This window comes from Anolis sagrei, chromosome 2 (assembly GCF_037176765.1).
Source record: "Anolis sagrei isolate rAnoSag1 chromosome 2, rAnoSag1.mat, whole genome shotgun sequence".
Lineage (NCBI taxonomy): Eukaryota > Metazoa > Chordata > Lepidosauria > Squamata > Dactyloidae > Anolis > Anolis sagrei.
The window spans coordinates 24,046,861-24,069,465 of record NC_090022.1 but is presented as its reverse complement, the minus strand read 5'-3'; the positions used below and the strand labels follow the sequence as shown (position 1 = coordinate 24,069,465).

Sequence of the window (22,605 nt, the reverse complement as noted above, 5' to 3'; positions counted from 1 at the left end):
ATGGCAGCACCCCAGTCCATGCTGCAGCTTTTTCTGGCTGCCAAAAGCTTCTCGGCAGCATTCTGCAAGCTGGGGGCGATTTACGATGCCATGACCAGAAAGGCCGAACACCTAAAGATTGGGCCCAACACGCTGGGAGTGACCGGAATAGTGAGGTACTGACTACCAAACTGGTACCAGATACTGGTAGGACAGCTTTGCAAAGAAGTGTACAAAATGTGGATTGCTTCCTATTTCAGTACCCTGCTAGGGGCTGGTAATAGAGAGCTCAGTCATGGTATTAGGAACATATCACTTGCGAATATCAGGGTTGTACTGTATTTTCTCTGTCCTCCAATAATCTGTGTATTTGCCTGTATGCACTTCCTTGTTGCCTGTGGCTATAAAGTGGTTGCTAAATACAAAGCTTTGGCCACATCATGAGAAGAAAGGAAAGCTTAGAGAAGGCAATTATGCTGGGGAAAATGGAAGGAAAAAGGAAGAGGGGCTAACCAAGGGCAAGATGGATGGATGGCATCCTTGAAGTGACTGGACTGACCTTGAAGGAGCTGAGGGTGGTGACGGCCAACAGGGAGCTCTGGCGTGGGCTGGTCCATGAGGTCACAAAGAGTCGGAAACAACTGAACAAATGAACAACAATAAAATATAAAGATCCATCCTATTGTCTCACTCCATTTCCTTTCCATTGCTTCCAGGTCATAGACTTCATACAGCAATGCTGCGCTCATATGGCTATGGTGGTGCAGCATGGGGACCAATCACTCTATTCAAAAGCTCTAACAGTATCTCCACGCAGCTTGCGCTCCTCTTTCTCGTTGCTCTTATCTGCCTCCTTCTGGTAAGAATCTATCTGATGCCCATCTTTTTTATGCTATAGGACCCAAACTATATTTAAAATTATAACAGCAAAACAACGCTCAAACACAGGGAAACTCCAGAGAGGAAACAATCAGGGACAGCTAATCACCTCTCAACAAAAGATTCCCCCAGGCACTAACAAGGCTCACCAAAACACTGCTAGGCCATCAAATACTAATCGAGGTGGCCAATTGAAAATTTCACATCTGTCTCCAACAGACAAGAGTTCTTTCTCCCACCCTGGACATTCCACAGATATATAAACCCAGTTTTCTTAGTTCTCACAGACCTCACAACCCCTGAGGATACTTGCCATTGATGCAGGCGAAATGTCAGGATAGAATGCTTCTAGAACATCACCTTATAGCCCGAAAAACCTACAACAACCCACTGTATTTATTTGTCTTGTCCCAGTTCTGGTAAGGGCTTTATCACACAATGCTGGTAAATCACAATTGCAGCAGGATAATAGGGTCTACAACCAGTACTTATAATGACGTATCTCTCCCATTGCTGCACTGGTGAAACATACCTTTTCATTAATGGGAAAATCCCATCCATGGCTCCGAATATTACTACTTCAGTGAGTGGGTGTAATTCTCCACCTTCCCCCTTCCTATCCTTTGTTATTCCTAAACAGGCTGAGGTTAAATTTATATATGGAAGAAACCCTGGGGAATAGGAGATAGAGACAAAGGCCTCTTCTACACTAACATATAAAATTCCAAATTTTCTGCTTTGAATTGGATTATATGGGAGTGTAGACCCATATAATTCAGTTCAAACCAGTGTAGACTCATATAATTCAGTTCAAAGCAAATCTTGTTAATTTTATGTTTATGCTGTATGTATTGATTATGTCACTTGGAAACCGCTCTGAGTCCCCTTGGGGAGATAGAGCGGTAGATAAATAAAGCTTTGTTGTTGTTGTTGCGGAAACAGAATGTCGACTTCTTCCATGACGGCTTCAGAAAACTTGTTCATTGTTGGCAAAAATGTATCCAATTGTCTGGTGATTATGTGGAAAAGTGAATCATGGTAGTTAAAGAGCACATTCTAAGGATTATTCCTGCATTTGGTTTATTAAAATATTCCCATCCAAACCCAAGTAACTTTTCATTCAACCCTTGTATAAAACTTACTTGCCTAGTTTCCAACAGACCTCATACCTCTAAGGATGCCTGCCATAGATGTGGGCAAAACATCAGGAGAGAATGCTTCTGGAACATGGCCATACAGCCCAGAAAACTCACAGCAACTCAATTATTATCAAATGTCTTTTTCCCCTACTTGTAGTTCAGAGCATCTCAAGTTACATTGACATTACAGATAAGGAGTTATGTGAACTTTACTTGCACTTAATGTGGTGTAATGCTGTGTTTTGCTCTTTGGTCTATATTAAGAACCATTTTTGGAAACTACTAAAACAGAAACCCATTAGTAGAGCTGCAAATTTTTTGCAGTCTATACTGTTAGTGTTGATGCCAAAAAAGTGTCCACATTATCTTCTCTTTGTGTATTTATTTATTTATTTATTTATTTGTTTGTTTGTCGTGTCAGGACAACCAGTCAAATTATATTACATTTCTAAAATACACCAGATATCTTCTGCTTCTCTTGCTACAGGTCTCTATACAGCCCTAAAGTGTTTGGAAGCCCTAAAGAGCCAGCTATAGGATACGGACAAGTAAGCAAGCTTCTTGGGAGGGTGGAGTTCATTGTAGATCCTAGATCCTCGGCTCACAAATCTTTGTGTCTCTTTTTTAGCTTTGTCCAAGCAGATACCAGCCTCCAGGAGTGGCTACCTTCTTGTTCATTGCGGATAGCAGTGACCTCACCAGGGGCTACGGAGAGCCAGACTCAAGCTACGAAAATGGACCTTACACACTCATGAGGAAGTAAAGCCAGAAAAATAATCTCAATTATTCTCTTTATGTGGTCTGTCTCTTCTTTTATTTGATGCCAAACATCATCAATCCCCAGATCTAAGGAAGCAAAGGCCTTTGGGAAGGCCTCTTGTCATTCTGCATCTTAAGACTACGAACCTTATTCCGTGGCAATGACATAATTTATCAGTATACATTGGCATGTTACCTGTTTCCATTTCCAATTAACAAATTAATTAATTCGCCTTTCTGAAGTGCTACCTTTTGGGAAAGGATGACCTTTGAAATCATAACCTTTCGGAAAACCTGAATCTCCAAACTTTTTGGAAGTGTGGCCTTTTGGAGATTGATTAGCATTTACTACTATTTGGAAAATCATAACCTTTTTTGTAAAGTATGATCTCCTGAGAAGAGCTAAAAACTCATTTGAGTGAATCTTCTCTTTAGTGGTATATAACCATCCACTAGTATTCATGCATGGCAAATTAGGTTTCTCAGTTGTTAGACTGATATACCTGGTTATCTCTTTGAACTGTTAGGAACAAAGATTATGCCAATGCACAAAATATGTAGCAGATCTTCAGAAGTGTTATTTCAGTGGCCCAAAAAACATGAATATATTTGGTTTTAAATCATGCTTTCAAGACAAAAGTAGTTTTCGTTAAAAATAACTTAGTTGGTTTACTTACAAACTTTATCTATTCAGCATTGCTTTTTAGTTGAAAGTTTAAACAATAAGTTCTCTAAGACGTTCTGTTTTTAAATCTTTTCTCTGTCTTTTGTCAAATGCATAATGAATACTGACTATTCAGTTCTAAAAATGGAGTCTCAGTCTGAACAGTCTCAGATCTGATCATGAGTCTGCAGCCCCTCCCACAACCCCAAGAAACATAGAGTAAACGGGAAAGTTGCATACTAAAACATACATACAATAAGTAAGCAACAAAATTATTGATAAACAAATTACTAGAGGAGGCTTGAAGAAAATTGTAATTTCCAACATTATGAGTATAGGAGCCACCAGTGGCCCAATGGGTTAAACCCTTGTGCCGGCAGGACTGAAGACCAACAGGTTGGAGGTTTGAATCTGAGGAGAATGCGGATGAGCTCTCTCAGCTAGCTCCAGCTACCCATAAGGGGACATGGAAGAATCCTCCCACAAGGATGGTAAAACATCAAAGCATCCAGATGTTCCCTGGGCATCCTTGCCATCAGCCAATTCTCTCACACCAGAAGCAACTTGCAGTTTTGCGAATCACTCCTGACACACACCAAAAAAAGTTTGGGTATGCTAGGTTGAGGCAAAAAAAGGTACTGGCCTAAAACTACCCAATAAACGTAGCAGTTGTGTCTAAACATGAACACATGTAAGTAGATCTAAGTCCTAACACTGAAACCATTGCCTCTGATATCATTTTTTACAGCTTGCTATGGAACGGACAGTTTGTCACGGTGCGAAGCTTAAAGCCAGAAGCTCACCCCAACTGTAGTAAAATGCGTGGAGCCATTGACGTCCTCATAGCTGAACAAGAATACTACAGGTAATGATGCCAGCTGATGGGTTTTCATAACCTGTTCAGTCATGCATGGATAAAAACTGTTTTATGTGGAGGTTCCTAAGTATTCACCATGCCCTTCCTGTTTCTTATAGCCAGCTCCATCATCCCCACCTCCTGCTTCTTCTAGCTGTGAGTCTGTCTCTGGACCTGCAAAATCTCCAGCTTGTCTTTGAGAGAGTAGAAATGTGTTCCCTCTACTATGCCTTGCACTGTGAGGTAAGTGCAGCTGCCCAGGAAGCTATTGGTTAGGAGTTCAAATTACAAGAAATTTGAAAATGGCTTCAAATTGTAAGAAAAGACATGCAAGTTAAATTATAGGAAGAGCAGTTAAGATCTGACAGTGGAATAAATTGCCTTGGAAAATGATGGACTTTCCTCCTTTGGAGGTTTTTAAACAGAGTCTAAATGACCATCTGTCAGGGATGCTGTAATGCGCTCTACATGGGGCTGCCCTTGAAAACGGCTCGGAAATTCCAACTGGTTCAACGGGCAGCGGCCAGGATGTTAACTGGTGCTCCTTACAGAGAGAGGTCAACCCTCCTGTTCAAGGAGCTCCACTGGCTGCCGTTTATTTTCCGAGCCCAATTTAAGGTGCAGGTGCTTACCTACAAGCCCTAAACGGTTTGGGACCATCCTACCTGCGTGACCACATCTCCGTTTATGAACCCATGCGCTCACTTCGTTCATCCGGAGAGGCCCTGCTCGTGATTCCGCCTGCATTGCAGGCACGTTTGGTGGGGACGCGAGACAGGGCCTTTTCTGCGGTGGCCCCCCGACTCTGGAAGATCTTAGACAGGCCCCTACATTGACAGTCTTTAGAAAGAACTTGAAGACCTGGCTGTTCCGATGTGCCTTTCCAGAATAGGAAAACTCCAATAACAAGTCCCAGAAGCACTTTATTAGAATTAAGATTGCTGCACACTGCACACTGCACTATAATCCTTACATATCACCTGTCACACCAGCACTTTTAATTCTGTACCCATTACTCTGGTCCGGCCCAGTTTTATTGTGTCTTGGTGTATTGTTTATTGCTTGTTGTTTAATATTGCTTTAATTGTTTTTAATTTGCTTTGGTTTTGTATTGTTATGTTGTGTTTGAGGCCTTGGCCTTTGTAAGCCGCATCGAGTCCTTCAGGAGATGCTAGCGGGGTACAAATAAAGATAATAATAATAATAATAATAATAATAATAATAATAATAATAATGCTTTGATTGTGAGTTCTTGTATGGCAGAATGGGGTTCAACTGGATGGTCCACAGGCTGGATGGCCATCTGCCAGGTGTGTTTGATTGTGTGTTCTGGTATGGCAGAATGGGGTTGGACTGGATGGTCCATCTGTGAGGGGTGCTTTGGTTGTGTGCTCTTGTGCCGTGGACAGCTTGGAAGGCATGGATGAGGAAATGCTTGTGGGAGGCTCAGTGGTCGAGCTGGAACCCAGCAACTCCCTTAACCAAGCTCTGATGCAACGTCCAGGGACGTCCAAGTGCAAGCGGGTTCCTCTGAGCAGGCTGAGGAAGAGTAAACAGTTCCAGCTTTCATGGATCTGTGAAAAGAGAGTTCTCAGCTGCACAGCCCTTTGAGATTGGCTGAGAAGAGAGCCAGCAACAGATAACGTCTGTGGACTTAGGATTCAAGGAACTGAAGACTGCTAACTGGTTGCTGGCTTCAACATAAGTTCTAGAAGCTATAACTCTGGACACTTGATATCTTGTGTTTCCTGAACCCTGGAATTACCTTGGATCTCAGTTTACGGATTCTGATTCAACCTTGTAGTCGGGACACTCTGGTAGTCAGCTTAAAGACCATGGGACTGCCATTTGGATTCTCTCTTGTGCTGTTCTGTTAACATTTGCCTCTCTATTGGACTATAGGCTTGACCTTGGATTGTTGATTTATGCTCTGCTGTTTTTTGGAGGTTGAGGCTTCTCAGGGAGTTGGACTGGATGGCCCTTGGGGTCTCTTCCAACTCTATAATTCTGCCTTTCCCCCAGTGAGCTCAAGGTGATGTACCTGGCTCTTCTCCCCACTCATTCCTCACAGCAGGTTTGAGAGGTAGGTCTCACCAAGACAAAAGGTCTGGCCGAAGGTTACCCTATGTTGAGACCTCTGAAGCCCCTGAGGATGAGGATTTTCTGGTTGAGCCTGGTGTTTCAGAAGGGGAAAGAGAAAGTGTTTTTTTGAGCATTTACAGATCAGAAGAGGTAGTGTGAAATGGAGACAAATCCAGCATTTCTAGAAACTGAGAGATAAACAAAGGGAACCCAGGTGTGAGAAAAAGTGATGTCATGGGCAAAGGGGAGTCAATGTTCAGTGGGGAGATCAGCGTTGGATTTTCATGTGTCAAGTTACCTGTCTCAGGAGCTCTGATTTAGTAGTTCTGTTATTGGATCTATATCTTGTTTTCAAGCTTTGGGGATTATACGTAGTCAAGTTCAAGCATCAAGCCTTTGGCTTATGGTCATGTTCATGCTTCCAAGCTTTTGGATATAATTCTAGTTTAAGTGCAACAAACCTTGGATTACAGTTTCTTGCTTTGACCTACAGTGGTTTTCAAAATTCCTGTTCAGAGTTTGTCATTGTTATAAATTGTTTTCATATGTTGGATTAATTTCGGTTATCTCCCCAAGGAGATAGGGCGGAATATAAAAATGATGATGATGATTATTATTATTGCTTTTTGTTTAGCTTCTGGAAATCTAGTTCATTACATCATTAAATCCAGGATAGACTACTGCAATACGCTCTACGTGGGGTTGCCTTTGAAGACAGTTCAGAAGCTTCAAATAGTCCAATGAGAGGCAACCAGGTTAATAACTGGTGCGGCACACAGGGAACACACAACTCCCATGTTACGTCAGCTCCACTGACTGCCTGTTTGCTACCGGGTACAAGTCAACATGCTGGGTTTGGCCTATAAAGCCCTAAACAGCTCCAGCCCAGTTTACCTGTCTGAACGCATCTCCCTTTACAAACCACGGCGGAAACTAAGATCTTCTGGGGAGGCCCTGCTCTCGGTCCCGCCGCCGTCACCGGCACGTTTGGTGGGGATGAGAGATAGGAACTTTTCAACTATTGACGCCCAGTTATGGAACTCCCTTCCTGGCAATATTAGATCACCCCCTTCCCTCCTGTCCTTCAGAAGGATGGTGAAGACCTGGTTGTGGGACCAAGCCTTCGAGGCAGTACAACGAGACAATAATAGAATGGTGTCTTGAGATGGTTTTTAAGCAACTGAATTTAAAGTGGATATAAGTGATTTTAATGTTTGTATACATTTATGATTTTATGTCCCGGCATTGAATGTTTGCTGTATATATGTTGTGCTCTGCCCTGAGTCGCCTGCAGGGTGAGAAGGGTGGAATATAAATGTTTTACATAAATAAATTGAATAGCTCATGGATCTATTTTGAAACTGTTTTTGTATTAGATATTATTTTCATAATAAACTCACTATTCTTGTTCATCTGTATGGTATTTGGGTGAAAAGGGGCAGCTAAGCTGCAACATCCTATATATTTTTGTGACTCACTGAGCTACTGCACCACGCTAGACCTCAAGTAGCACCCTAGTTCGCAAGTCAGAAGATGGAGCTGCTTTTTTTCATCCTCCATACATATATATTTTGTTCTTCACATCATTGTAGAATTCCAGCGCTCCGCCATCTTCAGCAATTCTGCGCCTGCTGCTGCAGGTTTCCGAAGCTCTCTCGTTTCTGCATTCCTGGGGGTACATCCATCGCTCTGTGACCTCGCATGCCATTCAACTGGTGAGGCCTGGACTCGCCAAGCTCAGCAATCTCGAATACATGCAGAAAAGGTTGGTGGAAGCAGTTGCTACCCTCAGGAGACCCTGATAGGTATCTAAGGAAGCTTGACTGCATGGGTTCTATTTCAGGACAGAGAAAGACCATTTCACCTGGCCTATTCCGTTACCTCCACCTCTCTACAACTGGCTACCCTTGGAGGTCATTAGGGAGCGGCCAGCCTCGGTGAACTCTGACCTCTACAGCTTGTGTGCAGTGATCCAGGAGATCTTCACAGGTTGGTTTCTGGCTAAAGTATTAAGTGGTAGGCAATATTACAACTGCACTGTTTCAATGCATCTTGCAAATGAAAGGTGCTGCAATAATTGCAGCAATTTGGTAACCTATGGCACAATGATTGTGCAATTCTAGCAAAAGATTTATTTTAAAAATAAAGCCTGGAGGATGGAGTAAATTGACATGACTTTGCCCTGCTTGGTTTTCCCCATCAATGAAACAACGACATCCAATAACAATGGAAATGCAATGCAACAATGGGAGAGTTATGAAATTGCGTGAGAAGTAAAGGTCAAATGCAGAACTAACTCAGTGCAATTGTGCAATAAATCTATTCTCTGATAGTCTTGGGAGTTTGTGATGTCCAGTCAAATTGGCTGAAGAATCAACCTAGATGGAAGGATGTACACATCTTCCCACAACAGACAATTAAAATAAAGAATGAGGTGCTGAAGATGTGTTGATGGTTATGGATTGGCTTCAAAATGAGATTTAATTATCAGAAGCAGAGGTTAAATAAATAAATATTGTAAATAAATAAATAAATATTTGAGTGTTTTGGGAGATAAGAAGTTGATCTTTTTTTTTTGTTTGAATAAATAAATATTAGAGTGTTTTGGGAGATAGGAAGTTGATCATATTCAGGAATTCTACCTAAGATGTATCTTTTTAACCCCAAGTGTTAAGCAATGAGTATTTTCCAGGTGAAGTCCCTTGGGGTGAATTGGATGGCTACGCTGTGAAGGAGAAGATGGAGGCAGGAGAGTCTCTCTCAATTGATGCCCGTGTCCCTCAGCCTTTTTATGACGTGGTCAAAGATGGCACAGCCTTAAAGGAACGTGACCGGAAAGGCACCTTCCCAAACTTACGCTATTTATTACGGACAGCCCGACAGGTGAGGAATTGAGTTGGGTTGCACTTTGAGTTCGTCCAACCTCTCATTGAACGTTACCTCGAAGGAGCCCCGGTGGCACAGTGGGTTAAACCCCTGTGCCAGCAGGACTGAAGACCGACAGGTCACAGGTTCAAATCCGGGGAGAGGCGGATGAGCTCCCTCTGTCAGCTCCAGCTCCTCATGCGGGGACATGAGAGAAGCCTCCCACAAGGATGATAAAAACATCAAAATCATCCAGGCATCCCCTGGACAACGTCCTTTCAAACGCTCAATTCTCTCACATCAGAAGCGACTTGCAGTTTCGCAAGTCATTCCTGATACGACAAAAAAAAAAAAACCTCGAATCAGACTCGAATCACGTGGTGCACTGGATGTTGTTGACTTGTCCCACACCATTGACTGTGCTGGTAAGGTTTCTTAGACTTGTAGTCTAGCAACATCTGGAGGGATGCATGATCCACCTCTTCCTTAAATGCACTCAGCCTGAGTAACATCCCCCTCTCCACCTCAGTTGTGGAATGAGCTCAGTTTAAGTCTGGCTTGCTGAAGTATTTACATTGCTCCTAATGTTTCTCTGACTGTTGGTATAGCTCTTCCTACTTTTTTGCTACAGCTGTCAAGAGCCTATGTCGTACTATTTTGCCATTCCAGGATACTATAGCGGGCTCCCCTCTGGTTTCATTAGCGTCATCCTCTGTGAAGAAGCTCAGTCTGTGGGCAGGAAAGACAGAGTCAGAGGAATCATCCCTCCCAGTCATTCCAGAAGGTCAGTTTGATGCCAAATGGTAGGAATACAGGGTACAAAAATGATATTCAAGAATCCTACAGTGCAGATGCATGCCGGCGATTCCTAGAGAGAACATTCTAATCAAATCTGTGAATAACACTATATAACAACATTTGGGGGAAAATCTGTTCCTGATTTCAAAGTGTTATTTCCTGTTTAATTGTGTGGTACTTACTTTGAAAGTAGCCGTTATATTGCAGAAACTTCATTTTTGTGGCTGCCACAAACTATGTTGAATTGGTTGAATCTCTATGAGATATTAACTGAAAAACTATAGCAAAATGTGATGCAGGGTGTCCTGCAAAAATAAAGTTTTTGCAGTTTAATAAACTTTTCCCATGTTTTATGATCAAACTAATTAGGAAATGACATTTATAACCCGAGAACAAAAATCATGTTATATAATGTAATCAAATCTGCAAAAGTAAAAAAAATCCAGAGTTAACACAGCAGTTTAAACGATCAGCTGCAGAAAATCTTGCTGACCAGAAGGCTGGCTGTTCAAGCTGTGGATTGGGACGAGCTCCCACTGTCAGCCCTAGCTTCTGCTTACCTAACAGGTCGAAAACAGTAATTTGAGTAAAGCTTTGGCAGGGAGGTAAAAGGCACCCATGAAGACATGCTAGCAATTAGATCAGGAAGACATCTATGGACAACAGACTCCTCAGCGTGGAAAAATAGAAACAACAGCACCTCTGCATGGCCAGAGTCGAGCAGAGTCTTTAGATGCCAGAGATGAAAAAGAGGGAAGCCTTGCCTCTGTCTATGTACGGTCTGTCTTTGTTATTTATATAACAGCAGTGAATGTTTTCCATACATGCTTTGTAATCCACTCTGAGTCCCCTTGGGAAGATAGAGAGGAATATAAAGAATGTACATTATTATTATTATTATTATTATTATTATTATTAAATGAAGATGGCCAACTGTAATATTTAGTGACGAAAGAAGGAGATGTATGGTTGTAAACTAGGGTGCTCAGTTAGCAGGAAAATGAAGATGGAAAAGAACCATAGAAGAATAGAGTGGAGCAATAATATAGCCACAGGGCCTAACAAACAGAATAAATAGAAATACGAAATGGAGGTGAAAGCATGCAATGACTGAATGGCCCTTTCTAGTCTGTATTCATTTTCTTCAGAGCCCCCTTACTTTGAGGTGGAGTCCAGTGCCAGAAGTGCAGAGCAAAGCACACCCAACGTCCAGCCTGAAGGCCAGGCAACTGCAAAATCACCGGTAAGACCTGACTCAGAATGGATTGTGTTACTGGAAGCAGATTCAATAACTCTCCTTTCCCAACCCCCTTCACTGGAAAATGCCTATTTTTCACTCAGCCCTTTGAATATTAATTGCCTGATGCAGAAGGTCTTTTCATTGGGTATGTTGCATATGTGTTTTTATTATTATTCTTATTAATTTTTATTTTATTTTTAATTTTAAAAAAATAAAATTTAAAAATTATTATCCTTATTTATTGACAGTCTTTTGAACATTGTTTTAAATTTTCTTTTTAATGTGGTCAGTTTTTTAAAAACGTGTATTATCTATCGTTTGAAATGTATTGGTTTAAACTCAAACTGTGAACTGCCTTGGGTCCCATTTTGGAAGGAATGTTAGTGTAAGTTACATAAGTGAGATAAATAAATCTTCAATCATCTGCACATATTTGTAAAACTCTGCTTGTTTTGTAACATAGCTAATTTGTCTTTTAAAGTGATTTTACAGGGGTTTTTTTGTATTTCCATATATACATTAATTGCATTTATCCTGCCCAAACTGTAGGGTTGAGGCTTCTTCCAGGCACTTTTATTAATGGTGATTTGGTTAACCTTGCAAGTAGGGCAGGCCCGTAGCCAGGATTTTGTTTCAGGGGGAGCTGAGTTTGATTCGGGGGGGGGGGGGGGGGCTGAGTCTGAGTGAAAGAGGGTCTAGCCTAGCAAACATTTTGTATCGTTACCCCAATACCCCTATGCATATGGGATATATTGAGCACAGTGATCAGATCATGATATGAATAAACATAACAGTTTAAATAATGTACCAGTAAGGCCTTCTCGCGGACCCCCCCCCCCCCCCCCCCCAGCTACATGCCTGACAAGTAGGAGGAAATAAGTAGGAGAAATTATTCATCTCTGGTTGAACTGTGCATCTACATAGCAGAATTAATGTCGTTTGGGCTCATTTAAATGTGATGGAATCCAGCACCATGTGGTAGAGAAGGCTAAAGACCTTATAGAACTTATTGAACCATGGAAGTTAAAGCGGTATCAAACCATTAATTCTAGCAGGTTAAACCACTAAGCTACTGAACTTGCTGACTGAAAGGTCGGCTGTTTGAATCCAGGGAGCAGGGTGAGCTCCTGCTGTTAGGCCCAGCTTCTTCCAACCTAGCAGTTCAAAACATGCAACGGTGAGTAGATCAATAGGTACCACTTCTGTGGGAAGGTGACAGCGTTCCATGCAGTCCTGCTGGCCACATGACCTTGGAGGTGTCTATGGACAACACTGGCTCTTTGGCTTAGAAATGGAGATGGGCACCACCCCCCAGAGTTGGACACGACTGGACTTAATGTCAGGGGAAACCTTTACCTTTACCTATATGGGAAAACTTCAGCCCTCCAGGTGTTTCGAACTTCAGCTCCCACAATTCCCAACAGCCTATTAGTTGTTTGCTCATGCTTGGTGTAGAAGATGAACCATCTGCCCATCAAAGAGTGTGAATTTCCACAATTGTTCGTTGTTCTTTCTTACAGAAAGGTGGAGAACAAGAGACAAGTAGCCCTTGCAAATCTCCTGCAAAGGAGACACAGCAATCTGACTCAAACAGCACGTGTGAACCAGTGAGCAGCGGGGAAGACTCCCCCGAATCCGACACCCGAAGCCTTGCATCTGTGGATGCGGTATGTTCTCTCTTCCCTCAAGTCACATATCTCTGACTTTAATTCCAAATTTCAGGAAACAATATCCCATCCTGTGGGGCCAAGCATTTTCCATGGTCTTCATCCCCACCCAATGTAGCAGTTCTAACACTAGATCATTATGAAGGTCTCCTTCTTAAGATGTTTCTCCTCATTAGTGATTATGACCTACCTCTCCCTAGTGCGGCCTTCTAAAACTATCCTATGAAGCATTTCCTTATATTTGGCCACTACGAATATGCAGTTGATCCCATTCCTTGACTCACTGATGAGCATCCCTATTTTAGAAAATGTTATATGCAAAATTCCAGTACTAAGTTACTTTTCCTCGTGCCACAATTTTGTTTTCCTGGCTGTTCTTCTCCCTTCTTTAGGGAGGCCCCATTGCCAAAAAGGAGGCAGTGTTTGTGGACAGTCTGCAGGACTCGGCTTGCCTCTTGGCCAAGGCCCAAGCCTCCTTAGAAAACCTGGAGAAGCGTTTTGCCTCTGGCATCCATATGTTAGAGTCCTTCGTCACCCAGCAAGAAGGGATGCCAAGCCGAAGCAGCCACAGTGATGGAGCCCTGCAGAAGTTGGGTGAGTTCACCATTTTACTTGTTTGCTTGCTTGCTTGCTTAGGCAATCCCTCGTAGCCCGAGGATGATGGTCCTCCAAGCTCAGAACTCACTTACCTAGGCAATCCCTCATTGACCGAGTAGGATAGTCTTCCAGGATCAGTATTCTGGTGGGTCCATAGGTGACTGTGGGGCCCTATTTTTGACCTGCATCTTCTCCCACAGTGAGGGCATTGGTTTCCAGGTGGAAGGCGGTCTCGGTCGGGGTTGGCTTGACGCGCCTTCCTCTTGGCACGTTTCTCTCTCTCACCCTCCATTCATGCCTCTTCAAATTCTGCAGCACTGCTGGTCACAGCTGACCTCCAGCTGGAGCACTCAAGGGCCAGGGCTTCCCAGTTCTCAGTGTCTATGTCAGAGTTTTTAAGGTTGGCTTTGAGCCCATCTTTAAATCTCTTTTCCTGTCCACCAACATTCTGTTTTCTGTTCTTGAGTTTGGAGTAGAGCAACTGTTTTGGGAGATGGTGGTCGGGCATCCGGACAACGTGGCCGGTCCAGCGGAGTTGATGTCGGAGGACCATCGCTTCAATGCTGGTGGTCTTTGCTTCTTCCAGCACACTGACGTTTGTCTGCCTGTCTTCCCAAGAGATTTGCAGGATTTTCCAGAGGCAGCACTGATGGAATCGTTCCAGGAGTTGCATGTGACATCTGTAGACAGTCCACGTTTCACAGGCGTATAGCAGGGTTGGGAGGACAATAGCTTTATAGACAAGCACCTTGGTATCCCTACGGATGTCTCAGTCCTCAAACACTCTCTACTTCATTCGGGAAAATGCTGCACTCACAGAGCTCAGGCGGTGTTGTATTTCAGTGTCGATGTTGACTTTTGTGGAGAGGTGGCTGTCAAGGTACACCAATGTTACACCATTAAGCTGTATCTCTGGCATTCGAGAGGGATTGGCTGGTGACTGCTGGAAAAGCACTTTGGGTTTCTCAATGTTCAATGACAGGCCGAGCTTCTCACCTGCTTCTGTAAAGGTGTTTACAGTGGCTTGTAGATCTTCTTCTGAATGTGCACAGACAACATTGTCATCAGCATACTGGAGTTCTATAACAGATGTTATAGAACAGTTCAGTGTCTTGGTGGTGAGTCAATAGGTGGCTGTGGAGCCCTGTGGCTGCTTATTTACACTCTGTATGGTAAATTGAGAATATTCACATTAGTTGTTACTGTGTGTAGCCCATGGCAAAGCAAACCTAAATAAATGATTTATTTATTATTTATTTATTATTTAAACTTATGTGCCGCCACTCCCCTGGGGCTCGGAGCGGCTTACAAGAATAGCTAAAATCTAACAAAGTTTAAAAGCAATTGAAAACAATTTAAAAACAACAGTATCAAACATTAAAAGCCTGTTGAAACAGGTATGTCTTACATGCCTTGCGGAAAGCTGGTAAGTCCCGCAGGGCACGAACTTCAGGTGGCAGAGCATTCCAGACTGATGCTTTTTAAAAACTTTCAAATTTTCAATGGCTTTTCACATCCTCTCCCACACTCCCCCAGCTCCGTTACTTATGATTTCTTGTCCAAATATTAGTAAAGGTAAAGGTTTCCCCTTGACATTAAGTCTAGTTGTGTCCGACTCTGGGGGTTGATGCTCATCTCAATTTCTAAGCCGAAGAGCCAGTGTTGTCCATAGACATCTCCAAGGTCATGTGGCCGGCATGACTGCATGGAGCACCATTACCTTCCTGCAGAAGCAATACCTATTGATCTACTCACATTTGCATGTTTTTGAACTGCAGGGTTGGCAGAAGCTGGGGCTAACGGTGGGAGCTCACCCCACTCCCCGGATTCGAACTGCCAACCTTTCAGTCAGCAAGTTCAGCAGATCAGCGGTTTAACCCACTGCACCACCAGGGGTGTATAGGAGGGTAAAAACATGGTTTGATTGGTAGAAATACATGTACTTCAAAAAGAAATACATATACTCCTGCAGCAGGACAACTATCTCATTAACTTAATCTTCCATATTCCCTATTTTTCAGACTGGATGTCCAACTTCGTTTGGGTTCAGGATCTCATTGGGTGTTAAGGGACCTCTTTGCAGTTTGACACACTTTGACTGTCATGGCTCAATACTTTGAAATTATAGGAGTTGTAGTTTTACAAGGTCTTTAGCCTTCTCTGCTAATTAGCACTCATACCTCACCAAACTGCAAATCTCCTGATTCCATGGCATTAGGCCATGGAGGTTAAAGTGTTATCCAATCCCATTTATTCTACAATGGAAAGCAGGCATGGTCAAACTTTGGCCCTCCAGGTGTTTTGGATTTCAACTCTCACAATTCGTACTATAATTCCTACTTTGGCCATCCAGGTGTGTTGGACTTCAACCCCCACAATTCCTACTATAAGGAATTGTGGGGATTGAAGTCCAAAACACCTGGATGGCCAAAGTTTGCCCAGGCCTGTAGTACCATTTCTGTCATCACTGATCCTTCATCATGTTTGTGTATCTATAAAATGGAAGTAGTGATTAGTGTCTTTACAGAGCTGTGAAGAAATTCCTTGTAATGAAGATTCTGGTCACTGCCACATTTTAATGTGCTGACAGGTTGCTCACTAGTCAAACAGGTTGTTTCTGCTTCACGTCATGCATGCCTTTGTCCTGATCCATAGAATACTTCTAATGAACGACCTTCTGTCTCCATCCACAGAAAAGTGCAAGGAACACACCCAGAATCGCTCTCTTCAGACCCTCATTGATTTATCAAGCAAAGCCAGGAAAAAAGGCCAGGTAATATGCCAGGAACCACGCAAAAGACTTAATGCGAGTCTACTGTACTCTGAACATACCAGAAAATATCATGACCTATAAGGGATAGGAACTGAGATCATGCTAAATTAGCTAGGGAGCAATAGAAAAAGAAGATCACTTTCTAGATCAGTAGTCCTTAAACTATGGCCCAAGGGCTGGAGATGGCCCTCCAAGGTCATTTACCTGGCCCTCGCTCAGGGTCAACCTAAGTCTGAAATGACTTGAAAGTACACAACAACAACAACAATCCTATCCCATCAGCCAAAAGCAGGCCCACACTTCCCACTGAAATACTAATAAGCTTTTTTTCCTATGTAATTTTGATTATGTTGCTTGTTGTTTATGTTTTGGTTTTATTTTGCTGTAATATGTTGTCCGGGCTTGGCCCCATGTAAGCCGCTCCGAGTCCCCATTGGGAAGATGGTGGCGGGGTATAAATAAAGTTTATTATATTATTATTATTATTATTATTATTATTATTATTATTATTATATTTGTTAAAATTGTTCTTCATTTTAATCATTGTATTGTTTTAAAGTATTTTTGCACTACAAATAAGATATGTGCAGTGTTCTTAAGAATTCATGTTGGGTTTTTTTCAAATTATAATCCAGCCCTCCAACAGTTTGAGGGAATGTGACCAGGCCCTCTTTTTAAAAAGTTTGAGGACCCCTGTTCTAGATTTTTTTTTAAGTGTCAGGAGTAACTTGAGAAACTGCAAGTCGCTTCTGGTATGAGAGAATTGGCTGTCTGCAAGGATGTTGCCCAGGTGATGCCCAGATGTTTAACCATCCTGTGGGAGGCTTCTCTCATGTCCTCGCATGCAAAGCTGGAGCTGACAGCTGGGAGCTCACCCTGCTCCCCAGATTCGAGCCGCCGACCTTTCGGTCAGCAGTCCTGCCGGCACAAGGGTTTAACTCATTGTGCCACAGGGGGTTCCAATTCCAGATAGATTTGCTCAATCAAGAAGTTCATAATCCTGAGTTGTTGTAGGTTCTTCAGGTTGTATGGTCATGTTCTAGAAGCATTCTCTTCTGATGTTTCACCTGCATCTGTGGCAAGCATCCTCAGAGGTTGTGAGGTTTTAATCCTGAGTCTGAAAGATCTGAACAGGGCTCTTGGCAGTCTTTCGTCCATACATTGAAGTTGACTTAATGACACATAACAGCTAATATTTACTAAAATAGAAGCTGCTTACAGCTTCCTATGTAATTTACTTGGTATTACGAAAATGGAAGCTGTTTACAGCTGCCTATGTAATTTACTTGTTGTTGTTTTTGTTGTTGTTGTTGTTGTTGTTGTTGTGTGCCTTAAGTAATTTCTGATTCGTGACAATCGTCAGGTAAGCCTGTAATGGGGGGATATCTTGGCAAGATTTGTCCAAAGAGGGTTTGCTTGCTTTTGTTGTTCTCTGAGGCTGAGAGATTTGCCCAAAGTCACCCTATAGGTTTCTATGCCTGAGGGATAATTCAAAGACTGTCCTCCAGATTAGTAATCCAATACTCAAAACCCCTCCACAATGCCAGTGTTGATCTTATTCCAAACCTCTTTATGTCTGCAGTGGAATCCTGTTTCCAATGAGGTTTGCCGAAGATGGGAGAACATCATGGAAAGGCCTTTTTGTTGCATGCAAACGTATGTAGTATCTTTATATTTATTTATTTACGTTACTTTTATCCCACCCATATCAGCCTGAAGGCGTCTCAGGGCAGTATACCTATCGACACAATTAGATGCCAGATATAAATATATACATTGGTTAAAAACAAAAAAATCACATCATAATACATTTAAAACCATTCGTATAGTATTTCATTCAGATAGTAAACATTCATGCTGGAAGATGCATATATTGGGACCCCATCAACACTGCCATATAATGCAGTTTGAAACTGCATTGTATTGTCAGTGTAGACCAGGCGTGTCAGTGTAGACCGACTGTTAGGAATTGTGGGAGTTGAAGTCCAAAACACCCGGAGGGCCCAAGTTTGCCCATGCCTGGTGTAGACTCATATAATGCAGCTTAACTGCAATGAACAGTGTAATATGAGTCCACACTGACCATATAATACAGTTTCAAACTGCATTATATGGCAATCTCGATGAGGTGTTTTCTGTGAGCCAAGCTTTCACACTTCAACCATCCTAAACGAATGCACCACACATTAAAACACATTTTTATAACCAATGGGAATAATGATTAGTAAAAAATTGTGTTGTATTGAAAGACATAAACCATATCAAAGCATAAAATAAAATAAATAACTTTATTTATAATCCACCCTATTTCCCCTAAGGGACTCCTAATAACTTTGGGTGGATTATCAAGCTTTCTAGTACATAAAATAATATTTCACAGTAGTAATGTTGTTTCCATGGCATTGAATTGTTGCCCATGTGTATATGTTGCTCTGAGTCCCCTTCGGGGTGGGAAGGGCAGGGTATTAATATGGTATATAAATAAATAATGTAATAAGCAGGGCTAGCATCCTGATTAATGCTTACAAATACAATACAAAGCAGGCTGTACTTAAAATACATTTCTCTTCATGGTCACAGGTTTGACCTCCTTCAGGAGATCATCCAAGAGCTTCAGGGAACTGGAGATTCCCCGGCTGTCGGCCAAAGTAAGTATAATAATAATAATTACAACAACAACTTTATATCCCGCCACCATCTCCCAAATGGATTTGGGGTGGCTTACTAAACAACACATATTAGTGCAATAACACAAAAATGCAAGTCAAATATATCAAATAATATTAAAACATAAACAACACTTACAAAAGTAAAACCCAACTCAATTTAAATAAGGTATTCACTAAAAACAACAGCAATAGAATTTAAAATGAACAATACTAAATGCCAAGTAACTATAAAAATGCAATGTATTTATTTACATGTATATACCGCTTTTCTCATCCCTATTGTAATTAAAATGAACAATACAAAATTCCAAGCGACATAAAGTGCCAGAGTCAGTTTGTATAAGGCATGGATCTTGTTTCACAAGGGCATGGTTGAAGCATGGAGCATTTTCTTCCTTGGTTTAAACTTGAAGGAGGATAAAAAAATGGTTTGATTGGTTGAAATCAATTAACTTCAATTACATAACTTTATTTATAATCCACCCTATTTCCCAGCCAAAATCCTCCCAGCTGTAATGTCCAGTGACTTTTCCAAGTTCTCAGACCAAATTTTAGACAGCTTCCCATGTTGATGATGATGATGATGATGCTACATCACACAGTCCTAAACACTTGGGACTTGTGATTTTGTGATATGAAATCCAGCATATATATCTTGTTCGCTGTGACATCCTGTGTTTTTGTGTCACTAAAATAATAATAATAATAATAATAATAACAATAATAATAACAATAACAATAATAATAATAATAACAATAATAATAATAATAATAATAATAATAATAATAATAATGTGAAAAATGACAGAATCATAGAATAATAGACTTGGAAGAGACCGAGACCACATGGGCTATCTAGTCCAACCCCTTGCCATGCAAGGAAAGAACAACCAGCGTACCCCCATCCAGCCTCTGTTTAAAGATCTCCAAAGAAGGAGCTTCCACTAGACTCTGACGCAGAAAGTTCCACTGTTGACCAGCTCTTCTTACAGTTAGGAAGTTCTCCCTAATGTCTCTTTTCCTGTCATTTGAACTAATGGCTCCATTGGGTCCTAGTTTCCAAGGCAGCAGAAAACAAGCCTGCTCACTCCTCCTTATGACACCCTTTTACGTATTTATACATGGCTGTCATGTCTTCTCTCAACCTTCTCTTCTGAAGCTAAACAGACCCAGTTTTTAAAGATGCTCTTCATAGGGATTCATGGTCTCCAGACCTTTGATCCTTCTAGATGCCCTCTTCCTCTGTTCAGCTTCTTCCAGCTTAGAGTCAATATCTCTTTGAACTGTGGTGCCCAGAATTGGACAGAGTGTGATTCCAGGTAAAGAGGTCTGACAAAAGCAGACTATTTCATCTAATAAGAAGGCATAAAAATATTAAAACACACATGTAGTGATGTGCCTGATCTGCAGATACTTGGGGGGGGGCACCTGGCTCCACATGTCAGGGTTTGGGGGCATGGGGGTTGACTCAGGGCTGGGGACATGCATGGGGCAGTGGCAATGAGGGAAAGCGGGGAGGTCTCTGGCACATTGTTGTGGAAAATGTTTACTGAATGTCCACATCTAATTTCTCTTGTCACTGAAGTCTATCTCCCTGAACTTGTTTTCTTCTCTCCCTTGTATTGTTGCTACTAAAGGCACTGTAACTTCCCTCAATCTGAGCGCTATTATTTGTTTGTTTGTTTGTTTACAGTATTTATATTCTGCCCTTCTCACCCCACAGGGGAGTCAGGGCGGATTACAATGTACATATACATGGCAAACATTCAATGCCATAGATGCACAACATATATAGCCAGACACAGAGAAGCTATTTAACATTCCAGCTTTTTCATGAAGGTATTCTGGCCACCAGGGGAGCTGTCGCTTCACCGTCCATTTGTGACACTGATGAAGTACTTCCTCATTCTTTGCATGCTTGCTGGAGATTTTTATGTTGTCGTAAATTAGTCTCCCCACATAAGCAGTACCTATATTTCCTACTTGACAGATGCAACTGTCTTTTGGGTTGCAAAGGTCAACAGCAAGCTACACAAATCAGTCGGAAGCTCACTCCGACCCAGGCTGGCTTCGAACTCATGACCTTTTGGTCAGTAGTGATCTTAATGCAGCTGACTCCTAGCCAGCTGCATCACAGACTCCTTTAGATGCAGCCCAAAACTACATTGGCTTTTTCAGCTTCTGCATCACACTCTTGGCTCATGTTCAACTTGTTCCCCATGAAGACTCTAAGATCTTTTTCAAATGAATGAGAAGGAACAGAAATAAAACTACTGTCTGGAAAGATGAATTTCACAGAGGTTGTCACCAAAAAATTATGTCTCCCCCTTTTCCCTTCCTAGGACAGCAAGGAAGGAGTGGAAAAGGAAAACCTGCAGTCTCAGGACAAAAGAATGCAGGTTCCGTCACCACTGTGAGTCAGGGGAAGGTTGTGAGTATGAAAGACTCCTGAAGAATCATCTCCACTCCTGTTTTCTTGGGGATTGGACTGAAACCCGCCATTGCTCCCCTTCTGAAATAAAAGTTATCTGCTTCTTCATTCATGTAGCAGCCAGGAAGCACTCCGACAATCCAGCATCTTCAATTCATAGCCTATGGTGTTTTGAATTGTCTATGAAGCCCTCTGCTCTATCTTGAAAGGCCTGCTTGTAACGTTTGGCTCTTTGTTTAAGGTATATATGCAACATATAAATTAACTTTGTGTTTAGACTTTAGTCACATCTCTAAGATATCTCATGTATGTATATGCAGTGTATCCAAAATCCAAAAACCCCAAAACCAAAATATTTTTGGTCCCCACCATTTTAGGATAAGTGATATTCAACCTATATTCAGACTTTTTTCCGAGGATGGAACTCCAAGTTGGAGCCTTGTGCCGGCTGAACTGATAACTTCAAGGTCGGTGGTTCAAATCTGCGAGACGGGGTGAGCTCCCATCTGTCAGCTCCAGCTTCCCATGTGGGGACATGAGAGAAGCCTCCCACAGGATGGTAAAACATCCAGGTGTCCCCTGGGCAACATCCCTGCAGAAGGCCAATTCTCTCACACCAGAAGTGACTTGCAGTTTCTCAAGTCACTTCTGACACAAAAAAAACCCTCTTAGCCAAATATGATTGCTTTCCAAATATAGGGTCTTGGTGGTGGGCCCATAGGTGACTGTAGAGACTTGATTCACATGTTCTTTCGCAGCAAAGACATTGATTTTCAGATGGAAGATGGTCCCAACAAGGGTTGGTCTCTTCTTGAAACGTATCGCCCTTTCTTCCTCTATTTCTGCCTCTTCAAATTTATTTATTATTTATTTTGTATACTTCTATCCCGCCTTTCTCAACTCCCGAGGGGGGACTCAGGGCAGCTTACAAAATGGCACAATTCGATGCCTACACAATAATACAATAAACGTATAAAAACAACAGTTAAACAGTTATAACAATTAAAACAACAATATATATCACAGTCAATAAGCCAATCTCATGCTCAACGTTCGCCAACTCAGAGTCCATACTTCGTTCCACATTGTCTATTCCTATCCGTCGTCGTAGTCCTTTATTTATCTGCCAGATTGCCCAAACACCTGGTCCCACATCCATGTTTTTAATTTCCTTCTAAAGGAAAGGAGGGATGTCGCTGATCTAATT

At 42.0% G+C, this 22,605-nt stretch overlaps 1 protein-coding gene across 1 annotated transcript; it reads left to right on the top strand.

The window, feature by feature from the left end:
• LOC137096170 (inactive serine/threonine-protein kinase TEX14-like) lies at positions 1-18,015 on the top strand. The gene is made up of 15 exons (XM_067464765.1): positions 1-150; positions 696-838; positions 2,485-2,545; positions 2,626-2,756; positions 4,169-4,285; positions 4,396-4,519; positions 7,951-8,123; positions 8,202-8,347; positions 9,051-9,241; positions 9,893-10,007; positions 11,170-11,264; positions 12,782-12,928; positions 13,321-13,522; positions 16,219-16,298; positions 17,881-18,015. The coding sequence occupies exons 1-15, from the start codon at positions 1-3 to the stop codon at positions 18,013-18,015; spliced, it is 2,010 nt and encodes a 669-aa protein (XP_067320866.1).
• Positions 18,016-22,605: the final 4,590 nt, after the last annotated feature.